General features: G+C 52.8%; 1 protein-coding gene across 1 annotated transcript; it reads right to left on the bottom strand.

The window, feature by feature from the left end:
- Window positions 1-2,257: 2,257 nt before the first annotated feature.
- On the bottom strand, window positions 2,258-16,554 carry ngfra (nerve growth factor receptor a (TNFR superfamily, member 16)). Its single transcript, XM_029836908.1, has 6 exons — window positions 16,169-16,554; window positions 14,855-15,017; window positions 11,267-11,629; window positions 6,278-6,494; window positions 5,577-5,785; window positions 2,258-4,033 (listed from the first exon to the last, which is right to left on the bottom strand). Exons 1-6 carry the CDS (start codon window positions 16,202-16,204, stop codon window positions 3,981-3,983), a joined length of 1,041 nt encoding a protein of 346 aa, XP_029692768.1. The 5' UTR covers window positions 16,205-16,554; the 3' UTR covers window positions 2,258-3,980.
- Window positions 16,555-18,743: the final 2,189 nt, after the last annotated feature.

Raw genomic sequence — 18,743 nt, 5'->3', positions numbered from 1 at the left:
TGTGCATTAGCGCTGCTGTAGCTAGCTATGAAAGCGTGCTCTGGGTCCACGACTGATGCAGCTTTCAGCCTCGGCCAACGAGGAACTGCAGCGTCGAGAAAATTAAAGTAGTTCCTTCTAAAAATACCACGTTTGTCACTCAGTCAGGTGCAGCCCAGCTCCAACAGCCTGAGGGGAGGGTTAGCTCCCCCGGTGGATTCTTCCTGCCACTGCGCCCTGCTGGGGCAGTGGCTGAGGTTCTTCATTGGTCCGTTCTGCTGGACAAGTCTGGAAAAGTTGCTTCAAAACACGACTAAATGACTCGAGCAACTTTTCATTTGACCCGTGTGAAGAAGACGGCTGGAGCCTTGAGGACGTCCTCGTCCACCAGGGACACTTTGTGGATCCTTCTCCGTCCTGAATGAGCTTTTAATGAAGCCCCAGCACATGAGCGTCAGCTTGCGTCCACAGCTTTGTTTATTCACGCCGCTCCTCCCTCCGCCCCGGCCCGGCCGTAATTACTTGCTAATTATTTTACAGAATCAGTTCTTTATAACCTTGATGACTTTATTTGACATAAATTTCGGTGGCCCCTGATGATGTTGTGGGTTTCAGACTCTGGCAATAACGCCAGTGCCATAAAGCTAACAAGTGCTCATTTAGCTTCTCTCCTCGCAGCACTTAGAGCAATAATGCAGTTTTAATGACTGCGCGAGTGCAGCTTAACTGTATCTGCGTCGGGCTCTGAACAGGACCTCTGGGTATTTTACTGTACAGCAAACGGAGAGCTTCCATCATTTTACCATGCTCCCTCCCACGTGCACTAATGAGAGCCAGGCGGGTGCCTGTCCTCGCCCATGTGCTTGCAGACAGAAGCTGCTGCCCTTCTCCTGAGGGCCTCAAAGGTCTCTGGCCTTCAGGAGGGGGGTCTAAGAGCGTTTGGTCCAGGTGGGACGCACGGCTGCAGGTGGAGATCTGTCCCCCCCCCCCCGCTCAGCTTCAGCTTCAGTCCCGTCTACCGGCTCGTTCTCACAGTTGGAGCCGTCGGAGGTGCCTCCGGGAACTGCAACGCCTCCTCTTTATGTTTTATTGGTGGAAAACAAAGGATGTGTTCAGAGATGATTTCAGGTCTTCCCAAAGAATAATGGAGATGATAAAACAGAGGAGCAGACCTGAGTGTCCTAATACCAGATGTTCATCAGCATCATCAGCCTGCTGCTGCATCCAGGACCATCCAGGACCATCCAGGACCATCCAGGACCATCCAGGACCATCCTGGACCATCCAGGACCATCCAGGACCATCCTGGACCATCCTTCCACAGCTCCCGTCCATCTGAAGGCAGCTCTGCAGTTTACTGTGTGTGTGTGTGTGTGTGTGTGTGTGTGTGTGTGTGTGTGTGTGTGTGTGTGTGTGTGTGTGTGTGTGTGTGTGTGTAGGGGGGTCAGTTCCACACCCTGATCAGGCCTCCAGAGAAGCTTTAGGAAAACACGGCGTGAAGCGGATGAGAAGGCAGACTCGTCCAGGCTGGTGTGTTGATAAGCTCTCTGAAGGAAAGGCAGCAGTGTGGGAGAGTTTTCAGCCACCCCCTCACACACACACACACACACACACACACACACTCAGTCCATGCTGTGATTGATGAGCACATCTGCGCGTTAACCAGACACACTTTGTGTCAGCTCAGTGATCAGGTTGATCAGTGTTAACTGCTGCAGCACCGGATGATCCTCATGTGTCCCACACACCATCCGGACCAGACCGGCAAAAAAGAACTGTGGACAACATGGAGAAGGTCTCCTGCCTTTCCATCACTGTGTGTGTGTGTGTGTGTGTGTGTGTGTGTGTGTGTGTGTGTGTGTGTGTGTGTCCTCAGAGATCCTGGTTGTTCCAGGGTGCAAAAACCAGCTGAGAGCTTTTCATTTCTTGATCCTTTGTGAGGTCGTCGTGCATTTTATCACTTTATCTACGTCTCCATACGGGATCCAGCTCCAGCCGGAGCCTCGGCTCCCATCTCTGGTCCGTATTTCCTTTTCATTTAGCCCCACTAGCTCTCTTGATTACTCCTGACAGATGGAAAGCGCAGTTTGATTGGTGTCTCCATATAAGCGCTCCCCGCTGACGGAATCAAGATTCTGCTCTCCCTCCCCGCAGTCAAAGTCCACTTGGTTTCGTTTCTCAATCTGAAACTCGAGAGCTGGAAGAGTCGGATCCGTCGTCAGGTTAGCGCTGCTAGCGTAACGCTACACCCACGTTCAGAAAAGACAGACAGAGGCACTTGATGCGACATCCGTGTTTATTTTATTACAGATACTCATCAGCATACTTTGATTTCTCCGAACGCTTTACAGTCTACTGTCGCCTCGTGTATCTAAGAAATTCACATTTACACAACGCGGTTTACATTAGTCGGTAAGTACAGGTGACCTTCAGCCGTTGTTGGGGAGCAGCTGGTCGATTATTGTAGCGTCAAATCTGCACAGACGGGTCGATCTCAACGTCCGAGTGCAGGTTCCTCAAAACGCTACATGAGCTGTTAGCAAAATATATGTTTCCATGAGCAACATGTTCGTATCTCAGCATCTCTGTAGCTTCCGAAGAGCATTCGCTAAAACCTTCGTTAGCTCTACAAATGTTTCAAAAACACCCACACGCACACTGACAAAAACTCGTAAAACAATCGTAAATGGCTACGTGAACATTGAAGCAGCTGATGCTGTACACAGGCACTTGAACTGCATTCAAATCACATCCAAATGGGAGCAAAATGCTAATTCTGACCCGCTGGGATAGAAAAAAACAACAAGAAGAAGGACGTTCGAACGTATCCTTGCATATTGTTGCTTACGATGTGTGTTTAAATGTGCGAGGACAAAGAGGAATCACACCGGCTCTTTCAGCTGTACCCTTATGTGTGTGTGTGTGTGTGTGTGTGTGTGTGTGTGTGTGTGTGTGTGTGCGTGTGTGTGTGTGTGTGTGTCCAACACCTGTGAGCTGCAGCCTTTTTATTTGTTTCAATGCTGCAGGATGAATCACGAGTGGGCAGAGGGGGGAGAGTTTCACCGTCCTGTTGCCGCCGGCGACCACGTGAGCCACTCGTGCAGCGTGGCACAAGATGGAGTGACTCATCTGAGCGCCTGACATTTCCCACCTGCGGATTCAGCATCATTTAGTTCCCCTCCGTGTTTATTTCACATCCTTTTCCCCCTCCCACAAACCGCTCTGGTTCCTTCAACGTCCTGGTTCCATCAGTGCTTTGGTATCACCATGGCGACAGGTGTCATCTCTGACTGAGGGGTCGTTGATGTGGAGAGCCACACTTGTAAGATGAGACTAGACCCCTGAGGTAATTACTACCTGTCTGCCAGCCCACGATGGAGCCCGGTCCACGCCGCCTCCCTGTGGCACACAGGTGATTACCATCGCTGAGCACCTCTGGTACCGGGTCAATGATGACATCACGACTGGTCAGGCAGCATCTCGGCCCCACGGAGACGCCGTGATGGCCCCTGATGGGGGGGGGGGGCCACCCACAAGGAGGAAAGGGGTCCATTCCGGGAATAGTTTTCATCTGCGATCGTGAGTCGCCTGCATCACCGTTGCGGCGACGCAGGCGTTTTACGAGACAACATGCTACCAAATGCTAAAATGACTAAAGAACAACAAACTTGAGATGGATGTGAGGGTGTGTCACTGTCTCTGGGGGGGGGGGGGGGGAATAAGTCCTGGGAAACGTCCCTGCCCGTTCACCTGTGAGGCACGTAAGGGGTTAGCGGGGAAAGGTTAGTCGTCTGATGGATAAATGCGAGAATAATCGGTTAATATGTAGAAGAAGCACTGAGCACACGTGGCTCCGGTCCCACTGGGGGGGGATGGTGGGGGTCGTGTCCAGAGGTGTCCCACAAATCGGGCCACCTCGCCACTTTTTAAGTTCCAGTGCGAGTCCCCCGTCCTGTCCCCCCCCTCCCCCCGTCTCCAGGTCCAACTCTTCCTCCTCTCCCTCAGACATCATGCGGCGGTGTGTTGGGAGGGGGGCCGCCGTCCACCCGCACCACTGCGGAGAGAAACGGAAGCACGTCAGGCCCTGCAGGGGGGTCACAGGTGACTCTCCAATCACTTTACGCTAAAGAAAACCTTCATTAAACATGGAAAAAACTCTGAGTATCCCTCCATTTCCCACAGGGGGGCCTCGGTGTGTCCCCCCCCCCCCAGCCGAACCCGTTAAAGTGCGTCATTGTGCGGATGAAGATGGGAGACAAATGCTCTTTTTTCCCATAAACCTCTTAACCTGCTGTCAATTGAGGGCCGCCGTGGAGATGGCTCAGGAATGCGGGGGCACCGGAGAGAGGACCCCCGAGAGCCGAGGGTGTGTTCCCCCCTTTAGAAACCGTGTCCTGGTGCCAGGAAAGCACAGTAACCGGGGGGGGGGGGGGGGGGCGTGTTTAAGCCAGAGCTTTCAGCCCGACACTGAAACCTCCACCGGGCCACGAATCCGCCTAAATCTGGGCTGAAACGCGACCCCACCCCAGCTTTTGGATATAATCAGGCGGCGCTGATTGGACCCTGAATCGGAATAAAGCTTTTCATTCTGCTGATTGGGACCGAAGTGGGGGGGGGGGCGCAATCTGATCTCCCAAGATTGTTTTACTGTTTACCAAAATAATATTAGGAGCTTTAAAGCTGCTAACATGTCTTTTCCTGAGGGATTCGGCCAATGTCGGGGGCAGATTTTCGAGTCAGGGGGGCCAAGTTTCTTCGGGGGGTCAAATGTAGGATGATGGGTCCGATCTCCCTGTTGAGACCCTCAGCAGCACAGGAAGCCCCTCTCTGAATGTTATCTGTCCAAACACGCTCTGTTTTAATGACTTCTTTCACTTGTTTTGACAGGAAGAGCCCCCCCCACCCCCACCCCCAGTGATTATGGTTTATTGGACATATTCTCACCCTTTCGCAGATGTTAGCAGGCCCCGCTTCTGCTGGAAGAAGCTGACACCCCCATTAAGTTCACTGTGGCTTCGGTGCCAGCAGACTGTGCTGCGACGCCAATTAGCAGCCGCTGAACGCTGATGCTGGATCAGAGTTTGGGAGGCAGCTGAACCGGGCCTGGATCCCGTCTCACAACACCTGTTAACGAGCCAGTCGGTTACTGACTTAATGGGGCAGGGACCCTCTCAAAGAGCCAATTTAGGAGCCGTTCCTCCAAAAGAAATTCCTTCTATTCTTCGATGCGCGGCCGTTCCGCCTTCCTCCAGTCGGGAGAGTGGGAGAAGAATGGACCGCGGGGGCTCAAACCAAAAACAAAAACCCAAATGAGCTTTTCCCAAGCCGCTGCAGGGAGGGGGGTCGTCAGCTTATCGGCGGTCTGGCTTGTTGGTACATTATTAATAAAGCTATGTCTTTTTTTTTTTCAGGAGGGTCATTGAAGGGAAGGATTACTTTTGTTTCCAGTCATATGATGTTCCGGCCACTAGGGGGCGGACGATCGGAGCGGTGACAAATGTGGTGACGTTTCCGGGTCATCCGAAACAACCCTCAACAGGTAAAGTTCACGTACTTCCGCAAACAAACATTGGCTGACAACAAACGTGCGCACTGACCGATCTGGTCCTGGCCGTGTGGCTGCGGGTGCAGAGCCTGGACCTCGGCCCGGGCCTGCTGGTGTTGCTGCTGCTGTTCCTCCATGCTCTGGGTGTCCACGGAGATGCCGCTGTCGCTGTGCAGCTTCTCCCCCTCCGGCGTCACCATCTGGTTGCTTGTAGCCGCGCGGTTGTTGGCGGCCTGCTTGTTCTGTTTGCAACTATTCCACCTGTGGAATACCAGGATAAATATTCCATTTATAGATGACTGACGAGGCCACGCCCACTGTATATATTAAAAAAGACATGCATATAAATATTCATGTATTAGCCTGATAGCGCAGTTAGCACATAAGTGTTAACACAAACAGCAACATAAACGGAGGATTTTATGCAATTTGCAGCTTGTTTATGATTGTAATACCCAAATTCGAGGAGCAGATGTGTACGACTGCTAAACTCGGCGCTAATGATCTTGTTTACCGCCTTTCAGTGTGTTTGAAGGCTGCCATGACTGTGTGAGCCTGCAAGTTTAGTTCTTCTCTTTTAGGAGGGACCACACTGAAATTTGCTTCTGGATTTCAGCCCGAGGCAACACCGTCGCCAGAACATCGCGGTTCCCTCTCTGTCCACAATTATGTTGTTGTTGGAGTGCAAAACCCAATTGTGCTAATGTTTTTCACCGCAGAGCACAAACATCTCCCTCTGCTCTTCCTACTGACCTCTTAAAAACAAGGTACGCCACCACGCCCACGACCACAGCGGCCAGGATGGAGCAGCAGACGGCGATGAGGATGAGGTAGTGCGGAGAGCTGGACAGGGTCGTTTCCCCTCCTGGCAACGGGCATTCGGTGGTGTCAGGGATGAAGATGTTGGTGAAGGAGGGCGGAGACAGGTCCATGTCGGTGGTGGGGATGACGTATGTCGGGAGGAGAGGATCTAAAGAGAGAGGCAGAGGAAAGTGAGCTAAGTTTAGCGTGTTAGCATCGATGTGATAGGAATGTAACGTCAATAATATACTTGCATGATAAATTTCTCAGTACAATCACATTTCACTGCATATTTGCTACCAGAAGATGTGAGCTAAGCTAACTAGCGGTGGGCAATCTTTCACTAGTGCTGGTTAAAAAGTGGTGATTCTGGAAAGAAGCGCGCATGTAAAAGAATGTTGGTACGTCCCCTTAATGAGCCCCCCCCCCCCCCCACTGATCGGTCGTTTCACTCATCAACAGTCAGCACACTCTTTCTGACAGCCACAACATGCTTCATTTGTTGTGCTAATGTGCCGTCTTTAGCCCCCCCCTGCCCTCTGGGCTCCAGACTTGTGTTCCACCTGCAGCTGTGGAGATATTTCGGGATCAAGTCCGTCCAGTCCAGACATGCGTCAGCTGTTTTTGAGAGACAGATGGGTCTCAGCTGAGTCCCTGTTAGCAGAGAAGGAATGCTCATCAGCAAGGAGGGGGGGGCAGATATCTGTCACCAAGCAGCCACCCGGCAACGGGTCTGGTCTGACGCCTGTGACCAGGTCATCACTTTCAGTTTAGTTGTGCTGGATCCAGGAAGGCGGATGGTTCTGCGCTACTGGAGGGGTCTGGTCTTCATCAGGGCGAAGCCTGCAGAGAAGACTCATTTCCATTAATTGTTCTATTTCCTCTTCCTTTGTGGGCTCTATTAATGGTCCCCTGGCTGGGATGGACCCAACACAGTCCAGACATCAGACCTGTCAAATTATCCTCCAGGCCCTGTCTGTAGATCAGCATTGAGTTGTCACGCACGATGTTTTCTGCGCCGCGATGTGGTCCAGCTGGCCGAGGAGCGGGTCCGTCCATAAAACACCGAGAGGGGCTGCGGATTGCTCAGCCTGGTTCTGATCTGAGCCCCTAATTCCCAGCAGAAGCCCGAGCTGCTCCTCGTTATCTCCGGACCGGCGCTCGGAAGATTAACCCCGCAGAGACCCCTCAAGGCCAAAGACGGAGAGGCTCCGCCCACTTCCAGAGCTATTTGTCTTTGATCTCTAAACGCAATTACGGTTAGCCGAAGACAAACCGTTTCTCATATTGCGGATGTTAACCCGACCGAACGGATCCGATGGATTTTCGTCTTTTTTTAAATTACATTTATACAGTTAATTGCGTTTGTTTGAGTTATTATCTCCCTCCGCCAGCCGAACTGCCGGGGCCACGTTGATTATTGATAAATTGGAGATGAATCGTTCCAAAGCCGTGCGCTTTTCAACCGGCCGGATTTCCACACGAGCCTGCCTGAAAACACTTATTCGAGATCAAAGGGTTTATTGTTCACCCCGTGCTTGATTGGGTTTCCTTTTCTTTCCTCTCTGAATTTTCTCCGTGGTGAATCTCCATCACATGTTCTGGAATTGGGTGTTGGGGCTTTTCATCCGTTGCCTTCGCCCTCTGCGTTGGTGGGAGTCACGGGGTCAAAGCCCGCCAACGTGAGCCCAGACACCTCCACATCTGCAGCCTCCTCCTGGAGAAATCTGGCACAACCGCTCCTTGAGCTGACCTCAGGAATTTTCCTTGTTTACCACAGTGAAACAGCAGGACGCGCATGGTTCTGGGTCTTTGTTCTATTTTGGATCAAGATATCAAAGGCAACGGCGCAAACGTGGGTTTGGAATGACGGGTCATCGATCTGACGACCGTAATGGCAAACGTTCTCCACACGCTCCGCCGCATTGATCTGTTGCCTAATTCACTCAGCTGTTCGCGCTAACAACCCTAAAGGGCGTTCCATCGAGGACCTGACGGCAAAACTTCCGTCGGTCGTTGAATGGTCGAATGGTCCGTCTTCGCGGTCTATTTTCAGCAGCGTTATTGATTCAGATCCATCTAAAAAGGGAGCGTTCAGAGGAGCCGGCGTCTGTGTTACAAGGGTTTCTCGACCTTTCAGGAGGGGGTAGTCAGGTTTCCTCGGCTCCGCCATACATCATCCGGCTAATGCGTGACTGGCTAATGGTGTTAGCGATGCGCCACTAACGGAACAAACCCGGAAGGCGAGGTGAGAGTTTTGGAGAAGCTATGACGCTGCACATCCCAACTCCCTGAGCCGATCCCAAAAAAACACATCTGGCCGCATGGAGGCGAACCTGCCGCTCCAGCCTACATAGCTCAGCCGGAGCAGATGGGGAGCTTAAAACAATCAGGAAACGACATAAAACCCTGGCTCGGGGTTTTTATACGCGCGCAGAGATGTGTTTATTAGCGGAGGGATGCGAGGAGGAGAAGAAAAGCTTCAATTTTTATGAGGGGCCGGGGTCTTTGTGGTGAAGTTAAGCCCCGGGGTCTGCTGTGGAGGTTGGCGTCCTGACTTGTGCCGGTTCAGGGTGGAGATGAGCAGCTATCAGGCGCAGCACATGCACAATGACCCCCTTTATCAGCCGCCAAACACTCCCCCACTGTCTCGGCTCAACCCCTATCTCAATCTTCCCCCTGTGCGCGCACATCCATCAAACACTCACACGTAGCAGGAATTACTCAAGTCTGTCTTCTGTCGACTGGGGGGGGGGCAGACAGAGAGGCAGAGTGTTAGGAGAGAGTGAGGTGGGGGTGCAGATGAACAGAGGAGCCGCTGTAAAGTGCTCTGATTAGCAAGAGTAATTATGCCGCAGCGGCGGAGGCGCTGAATGCACGCTGGCCACCTTCCACCGCCACGCTCACCCCCCCCCCCCCCCCCCCCCCCCCACACACACACACACACACACACACTCATGGGCTGTGGTGGGAAGAGAGGGAGAGTTAATGGAGGGGGAAGAGAGAGGAGAGGGGGGTAATAAAGAGAAGAGGAGCGCGCCTCCGTCTGTTTTTTTATTCGCTCCCTCTCAAGAAGAACGGACTCTCAGCCAAATTGAACCGGCCATTCTGCTGAGGCCGAGTCCAGACGGAGAATTCCGCCTCTGACGCTTTAGCCGAACCCACACCGGCGCTCCCAGCGCCGCTGAGTCCGGCTCCCGGTTCGTTCTCTCACGTCAGACATCTTTATCTGCGCCCGTTGGGAGATGAGAAAACACACCTTTTATCTCCAATAACAAAAAATGCAGGAGGCGTTTTCTAGAGTTCCACATCAAAGCGGGCCGCCGCCACCGCTGTGCACGCAGGTGCCGAGCGGCCGGTGGAACAACACGTGGTTGTCCTCCAACCTCCAACAGCATGCGTATACGTGCTGGTTCCGCAGAGGTCGCCAGGGCGAAACCCGAGAAACCCCCGGAGTCCGATCGACCCCGGAGTCCCGGCAGAGCACGGACGCACCGTCAGCTCGATGCGTGGCCGCACAAGGAAAACGAAAAAGCCAAGTTGATGGAAATGGGGCAATAAGCGGCTTCCCGTTCGCTGCTGAACATGTATCTGTAGGCGGCCGTACGCCAGCTCGCCGTGGCCGCCACCGCGGAGCGATCGTCCCCTACACGTGGGACTGGAGCTCTCGCCCTGAGTCACCGAGGTGATGAGTGACGGGGCTGGAACACAAGGTCGCTTATCGCGCCATCTCCATCGTCGCTGCCACATGGCCGGTGCTCAGGACACGGAGGGTCAAAGGTCAGGCCGCCGGCATGGGTGGCTGCTGAATGGGTGGCACAAGGCTGCTTTGTGGCCCCTGTACTTACAGCTGATCTGAGCCTGGGGGGGCAGGATGTCCTGTCTTCTGATGGCTCATCACGCCACCCTCGCTATCACTGCATCCTCGCCTTCGCATGGGAAGAGTTAACCAGACCACATTCTTGGCAGACTATAAGTTGCCTTTGGAATCTGGAGAGCAGGCCTCCAGAACTGGACTTTTGGATATCGTGGGGATGACTTATTCCCACGCTAAACAAAGATCAACGGAGCTTACCTTTGATCTTAGCTCAAGCTAGCACGCTGTCTGCTACGACAAACATTTGTTCGGACGAGCGAGAAGTAAGATGACAAGAATGTGTTTTTCAGAAGGAAAGCGGGAATCTTGTGGGAAAAGCCCTCTGGAATGCTAACAGGGCTACTTAGCTTAGTGTGTGCACGATTTTTCTGTCGCTTGTCCGTCAGACAGATCCAAGAGCACCAGCTACAACATCATGACCGTTCTAAGGTTCATTAGCTACTAGCTATGGAGTCATTTCCTCTCTCTGGCTCCGACGATAGAATTTCTCGCTTCCTTCTAGGTTCCGAAACGCCTCCGCTCAGCGAGCCACGGTTTTGTGGGAGGGCAGATTATTCATTGCTGTTGTGTCTTTGACCTTTAGATGCCAAAGCTTTCAACTTCCCTCCTTTTGAAGAGTGACCTCTGGCTGCGGTGGAGACGTATATAATAGTCCTCAAAGAGCACCGAGCAGCGTGAGCTCTGTAATTGGTATCGACGCGGCTCGACTTTGGCTGGCGTTCGCCGGCGCTGCCTGAAAGACCCGGATGTCCAAACCTGAAGCAGACCACCAGGGGGTGACTGCCAGGCCTTCTGAAAGGTGTTCCCTCCTGCATCTCCAACCTGATTCATCATTAATCCCGGAAATTAATGATCTCTCAACGCCATACAGGCAAGTTTCACGTTGCCCGAAGACGATTTCTAGGAGACAAGTTTGAGCTCTGGGGTGTCACCCTAAACGTGATCACAAATTGCCCCTTTTTAAGGCCCCTGGTCAGTGTTGCCGTGGTAACAACTTTTAACCCTAGCAATCCTGCAGCGGCGATGCCCACAGAAGAGTGGATTCTCCCCTCTGGAGGACTTACTGTGACAGACGGAGTCCGAGGAGGGCGTGCACTTGGCCAGCTCGGTCTCGGTCTCCTCGTCGCAGATGGTGCAGGGCAGGCAGGGGTCCAGAGAGCTCTCCCGGTCCGAGTAGGTGTTGTCCAAACACTCCTCGCACACCGTGTCGTGGCCGTACTCGCAGTGCAAATACACGCCTTGGCCCACCGGGCACACCGTGCACGGCTCGCAAAGACCCGATATGGAGTCCAGGAAGTAGTTGTAGTCGCAGATGCAGACGGCGTCGTTGGAGTCGGTGCAGGGCGTCTCCATCCTCATCAGGCCGGTGCAGAGCGTGCAGGGCGAGCACCCCTCCGTGTGGCTGTAGTTCCCAGAGAAGGTCTCACCTGCAGGGCAGAGGAGAGAAGAGCAGGTCAGAGGATGGAGAGAGCAGGAAGCCGGGAGGGAAACAGCAGAATAAACAGCCAGTCTAATGAAATTAATCGTGTTTACCGCACATTCATTAGGGGGCGGGTGGGGGGGGATTGATCCGCTCGGTGATATCTGCTCCGGGACAACAAAGGTGCTCTCGTTGGGAGACGAGTGCAAATCCCTGTGATGCTGGATGGGGTATCGATCCGAAGGCCGATCTGAGCGCAGTGCCGCAGCTTCAGATACGACACACAGATACGGAGATGGTGGAAACCCCCACGGTGGGGGAGGAGGGGGGGGGGGGGGGGGGCAGTTTAAAGCCTCCTTCATACCGTTATCAGAGAACTTCATACAACCATAGCTGAGAACTCCTTCACCTTCGAAGGCCATTCGTCTGAACAAACATCCGGTGTTTCCTCCATTGGGACAGAGAGTTCATCATGTGGAAGCTGCCCCCCTCCCTGGGACGGGGGGGTGGGGGGCAACCTGAGTTGGAAACTTGCAGGAAGTGCTGGTGTATGGACAGAGGGTGAAATATTGGGGGAAATGGGACATTTGGGGACCCAAAACCATCATGCACCATCCTTCTCCACTCTGTTGCCCCCCCATCACTGACCCAGCTCTGGCTCGGACCTCCGTCTTGTGGGGAGGGGGCCTCACATGAGCTGGACAATGCTGTTTGGTTTGCAGTCAGGCCCGACGGGGGAAATCTGGGCTCCGTCGTTTCAGCCGTCCCATCAATCATGCGGGCTTCCTCGCTGAATCTCGCGTGTAAATGGACCCCCCCCCCCCCCCCCCCCCCCCCGCCAACTCCCCCCCCCCCCCCCCCACAACTCCCCACCCCGCAGCGAGTGTCAGAAAGGCATGTGTGTTCACAGGACAGTTTGTGTGTTACTCTCTTTAATAAAATATGACCTTGACCCATTTGACCATCGATCTGCTCATCGTTCATGTTTCAGGTGAGCAGGTTCATGGGGGCTGATGTGGTCGGGGTCTGTGAGGAACCCCCCCCCCACACAAGACACCACCCCACCCCCACCTCACCGTGTTTCCTCATCAATAATGCAGCTGATGCAGCCTTAAACCTGAGCTTCAGCCGTAACCCTTTCTCCGGGGGGGCGTCTGGTTGGCCGCCATCTTCGCCACTGAACTTTTGCTGACTGGTGGATAAACGAGCGGCGTCCGAGAAGCTGCGTGACGGGTTTGTTTCTGTTTGTAATTGCACCCTCACTCCCAGGCTCCACTTGGGCTCTGATTTGAAACAGGTGTTCCGGGAGGAGGGAACGGACCGTTTAACAATCTGCACTTTCTAACGTTTCGAACGTTTTACTCCGTATCCGTACTCATGACAAAAACCTGCATTTGACACTTCTTCATCTGGAACAATCCTGGACAGTCCCCCCCCCCCTGACACCCTGGGGGAATTCCATCTTTTTCCGGCTAAGTGTTATCTTGTCTGCCGCGACAGAAAAATGGAGACTGATGAATATTTCAACACCGTTGATGCTAGCACTCAGGACCGGGGGGGAGATGGGGGCTGACAGGAAGTGGGAATTTTAGGAGTTTCATGGTAAGTAAGGAGTCACCTATATTTACCACGAAACAGGAAATGAATTTTCCTCTTTAATTATTCATCTCGGCACTTCAGAAAGTCTATATCTTTAATATTTCAGGTCCGCTCATTGTCTTCGCCTCGTGTCAGCTACACAATCCTGGCGCCCGAGCACCTTTGGACGCAGCTAAGCTATCACTTTATCGGCTGAGACATTATCGGATGCAACAAAGAGCGGAAATCATCAATTATCTCCCGGGAATTTCGCGTCTTTACGAGTCTTATCGCTGCACAAACGGCTCCCTGGTTTGGTTTTAATTAGCCGGATCAAACCAGTAAAGAGGCACTGATGCAACAGTATGCATGATAAATGAAGGGATCGCGCCCTTTACTGCCTGGCGCTCTGATACCGTTTTATCCGCTAATACAGAGGATGAGTCATAGCAAAAGCGAGGAGGGCGGGGGGGGGAGGCACGACACCAGCTGGTGGGGGGGCCGGTGGGGATGATGGAGAGCTCCTCACAACTCTAGTCCGGTCTCTCCTGCTTCAGCCTCTCTTTCATCGTCTTTCGCCCAAAACCGCTGTGGAGCTTCAGTAAATCGACACCATCTGAGGTGGATTTCCCTCCCTGCGGACGACCCGGAATCGCCGGAAAGTACTGAACGACTTCCTCCAGCAGACCGTGAGGTTCTGAGAGCGCCGCGACGCTACGCTAAGATTAGCATCGGTGTATAATAATTAGAGCGACCGTTTCCTCTACGCAGAAACGGTTCCTGCCGCTCTGGAGGTTAATTATGGACTTCCGGGTCTTCTCAGTGCCACGGAACGCAGAAAGGGCCACTAGAGGGCGCTGGCGTGCCTCCCCCACGCCGTGGCTGCGTTAGCGCCTCCACTGGCTCAGCGCTAACGGTTCACATTTGGAGCCACTTACCAAAACACATGAGTTCCTGTGTTATTTCGCCTCGCAAACGCAAAACAGACGCTTCACACAAACGAGCAAATTGGACAACGGGCTTTAGCGTTCTCGAGGTTTGGAGTTAAAAGCGCAGAAAATGAGATGGATGTAAATAAAGCTGACGCAAGTGCGGAACGTTCACATTAATCGCGTCACGTTGACGGCGGTTTGATTTTCTCCAGATGACAGCTTTGAACAGATTCAAGGAGTCTGCTATTTCGGTACTCGGCACAGCAGGTGGAAGCTAACCAGCTAACATCTAATGTTCCTGGTCAGCAGACGGCAAACGAATGTTACCGAAAAGCTCCAATTAAGTTTAAAGTTTAACGGCTAGCCTCCTGATCATTGTTAGGTGAATCTTTTTTGTTCGATGCAAATTCAATCGAGTCAGAAGGAATCATATCAAAACCTTCTATCAAAGCAAGCTCATGAAAATGAAAACAGATTTAGGAATTCTCGCTAGTGGGAATGCTTAAAACAGGTAAAGTTCAGTGGTTCTTGCCTATGCTAAGCTAATTTGACGAATTATCGGATTGTTTTCCATTCTTCTCACTGGTGTTATAAGTTCATCAAACATACAAAAACTCCTCCCACCGGTTATTTATTCTTTAAACAAGCCGTGTTTATTGCCGTGTAATAAACACGTGTTATCGCCCCTCAGAGGTAATGACGGCGTTTTCCGAGCTACTCACTGTCCAAACACTGGCTGCACTCGGTCTGGGTGGCGCCGCACTTCTTCACGACGCCCTCTCCTGGCGGACACTGCAGGCAGCACTCGCCGCCGCTGGTGTACTGGCCCGACTCGCAGGGGAGCTCCACCGCTCGCTCCGTCTTGGACGTCAACACCAGCGCCACCTGTCACAGTAGCACACACGCACACACACACACACACACACGTGCGCACTGATTAAAATTGGGGCCATGTGCTCCAACTCAGCCTTGTCAGGACCTTGTCACGTCTGAGGTCTGCTCCAAATGTGCCGCTCATCTCTGCCGCTTCAACAGCTCCTCTGAAAACACATCTACTCTGATAACTAAGTTATGATGCACTCCGTGTCTCCATGTCTAGACACACACACACACAGGTACACACACACACACACACACACACACGCAGAAGAGTCCATCCATCATCCTCATCCAGCCTAATAAAAACCTGTTAGCAGAACTTTTCTGTGATCCCTCAGATGCACCTTTCTGGTGACACCAGAGCATAAATCTCACTGCTTCGACTCCTCTGCGGAGATGTGGCGTAAATGTCTGCGTCGCAGCTGAATTATGGGATGTTCTGAGCTCGTCTCGACTGTTTGAAGAACTCAAAGGGCCCCGCGGAGCTGCAGGAACGTCTGCATCTGTCCTCAGATCCTCCGGCTGTGGAACGTCCCACGGCTCAATCACGGATCCATTAGACGACCTCGCTGGGACAGTTTATGGACCCTGATCAAACGCAGGACAGCTGTTCTGCTGTCATTCACAAGTTCATGGCCAATTTGGGACTTTGGGTCTAGACGGAACTGGCCGTCGCCGCCGCCACCCCGCGGAGCAGCTGCCACAGCAGAAGGTCCACGTGATGAGTGAGCTGCCCAGTTAGACCAGTCCACATCGCAGCATCCTCCCACTTTAAGGTCGGACACTTCCTGCACCCTCGTTCCAGGTGTTTGAGGAGATCCATCCTGGTTCCTGTCAGCAGACTCCTGGACCAAACCCAAGCAGCTTCAGTTTTCCTGGATCCGATTCCTGCTTCTGTCTAACGTTCGGATGGAAATCAGACACTTGAGGGATGGACAGGCTCCGCAGCGGGATGCTGATTTAAGGAGGAATTCAGAGGAAACATCCCAACAAAAGTCACTTTAAAGACGGGGGCAGAGGCTGAGGTCAACAACTGTGGGGAACCATTTTACAACCAGCACCGAAACGCCACTCTGCTAACTTTCCTGCAGAAATGTGAGGAAAACTGCAGGTCACGCACACGCACAAACACGCACACACTTATGTCGGGACCTTACCAAAGCGCACAGAATCGGCAGAGGTGAGGTCTTCATCCTGTGTCGCGTGCTGGAGTCACATGAAACAGATGTGCGGGAGAAAGCAGCGCTATGTGGATGAAGAGGAGGAGGGGGAGGATGAAGAGGAGGAGGAGGAGGAGGAGGAGAGCCTCATTTTCGCTCCGGCAGCGCCGATTTTTATCAATGAGTCCGCGATGTCACGCGCCCCGCGCGGGACGAGTGGAGATGCGCGTCTGTGCGCGCCCTGCAGCAGCACGGGAGGAAGAGGAGGAGGGTGAGGAAGAGGAGGTGCTGCTGGAGACCGTCCTGTCCGGAGAGCAGCTGCAAGTGCACTGCGGAGCAGGAGAGGAGGGAGTCCAGCTCCTGGTTCCAGAGTCCTGCCGCAACACAACCTGGTCCTCTCTCTCTCTCTCTCTCCCCCCCCCCCCCCCTTTCTCTCTCTCTCTCTCTCTCTCTCCGGTAACAAAATATCTCACACATTCAGCAACATTTCAGCCAATCAACTTCTCTTTGTTTCGTGTCGCGGCCAAATCCTCACACATGTCGTTCATATGAGTAAATCCTCACGTGTCGGAGGTCAGATTTCCACACGCAGACGTTTAAATTTATGTGAACACTTTTCCCGTTTCAGTCTTGGGAGGGAAGAACAGATCTTGGACTTACAGGATTCGTGTGTTTCTGTCCTCCGTGGGACTGATATTTCTCTCTTTGTTAAACATGATGCATATAGTTTAATAATATTTAATTATTTTTAATCCCGTCAGCGGACTCGTGAACCCGGTGGGTGTACTACCTGCATCCGCCACTGGGAGGCGACTCAGATCAGCTCGCATCGCTTGTACAAAGATGCTTGAGATCTTTTTCACTGATCTCAGGTTTCAACGGCTATTTCTACACACTTTTATTTTTTATTTAGGTATTTAAATTGACTTTTTCTGCAAACTGGGACGCAAATGATCTGATTCCTCTGATACTTCTGGAGACATTTGCTCATTTTAAGCCACTGGGATCATCTATCTCCGTGCCTTCCACCACACGCTAACATCTCCTGCACCCTTTAATGCACGTGAAGCCGTAAAGTGCACCCTGTTTCTGGCGATGTGCTGAGCATTTTGAGGTTTGAGGCACTTCCATTCAGCACCGGCTGCTGTTTTGCCAAGATGACGCTAAATTTGGTGAACCCACTCCGAAACCACTAATGCACGTCTCAGCGTTGTAATTGGGTTCGGTGCTTCTGTGGTTACTTAGCCTAGCCTTTACTCTTAAGGGGGAACTGGCATTGATGGATATTGATCCGGGTCAACGTGACGATGAGCAAAAAAAAAAAAACAACCTTATCAGCATCCGATCTCAAATCAGGATCTTCAGATGTCCTGAAGACGGGACCGCAGCCGCGGCCTGATTTAGTTACACCGCCGGCGTTCCAGTGCCCTCTGGTATTGATCTCAAGGCTCATCAATTTTCCCACTTCCTCCATCCTGAATCCTTCCTGCAGCACCTCCAGCTGATGGTTGCCGGCCGCCGCCTCCATCAGCGCAGGACTCTGGGACATCTCCCCGGATCCGGGCTCCATGGGGTGGGCTCCGTGACCTCACGCCCCTGATCAAACTAACCTGTGACGTTTGACTGGAATGGCGGAGAACCGGAGTCCAGGCTGAAAGGGATCCATCCAAACTCCAGAAATACGATGCTGCGGACAAACGCTGACGGAGGGAAACGTCTCTTTTCCTCTGTGCGTATCGTATTTCCGGCCCTGTGACTGGTCAGCAGAAGGAAATGTCATGTCGGTCTGAAAGGTCACAGGTAAAAACACACAATCCCGAACGAGGCGACTGGCGTTGGTCCCTCTGGGCAACAGCTGGAGTGAAAAGTCTTTTATTAGGCTGTCGGTAAAAGTGCCTCATTGCTGGAAAATATTTGTTTTATAGGATGGTTAAGGTTTGGCTTTAGCCTGAGAGAACCGCTGCGGCTTCGCTCCGACTACACGCTTCAACCAAAACCACGTGTTTGACCCCCGTTAGCGTTAGCGCCGTTCCCCGTAAGGCGCTTTGGCAACTCCATGGAGGGACAGTTTGTCCGATCTCTATCTGCTGTTGACCAAAAGCAGACTCGGAAGACAAGGAACCAGATGGAAGAACCAATCCTGGTGGCTTTACGCCAGCATGATAAAAGGTGCCACCTAGCACGGCCACCTTGGGCCTCTACATGGACGCGCCCTGTGGTCACAGACACGTCCTCCCAGTCTGACTGGGACATCAGGCTCCTGGCGGGTGTCTAACCGGATCAGCACCCTGTCACCAGTCAGAACTTCTGGACCTTTGAAGGCTTCTTGTCCAGGTTCAATCACAGGTCTCGTTCTTCTGCTTTCAGCGGCAACTTGACACGAAGCTGCAAGTAATAATCCACCGACACGTGCTCCCAAGAGCGCTCGCGGGTCCCGTCGCTTCTTTGGCCTTTGGGGCTTAAAAACGTGCTTGGAACTCTGCTGGAATGTAGTTCTTTCTAGTCTTCAATGCACAACTCTGTGCAGATGTTGCAGAAGACGGCGGGGCGGCGGGGCGGGCCGGTACATGCG

Source organism: Takifugu rubripes, chromosome 5 (assembly GCF_901000725.2).
Source record: "Takifugu rubripes chromosome 5, fTakRub1.2, whole genome shotgun sequence".
Taxonomy (NCBI): Eukaryota; Metazoa; Chordata; class Actinopteri; order Tetraodontiformes; family Tetraodontidae; genus Takifugu; species Takifugu rubripes.
This window is presented reverse-complemented; position numbering and strand designations above follow the sequence as displayed.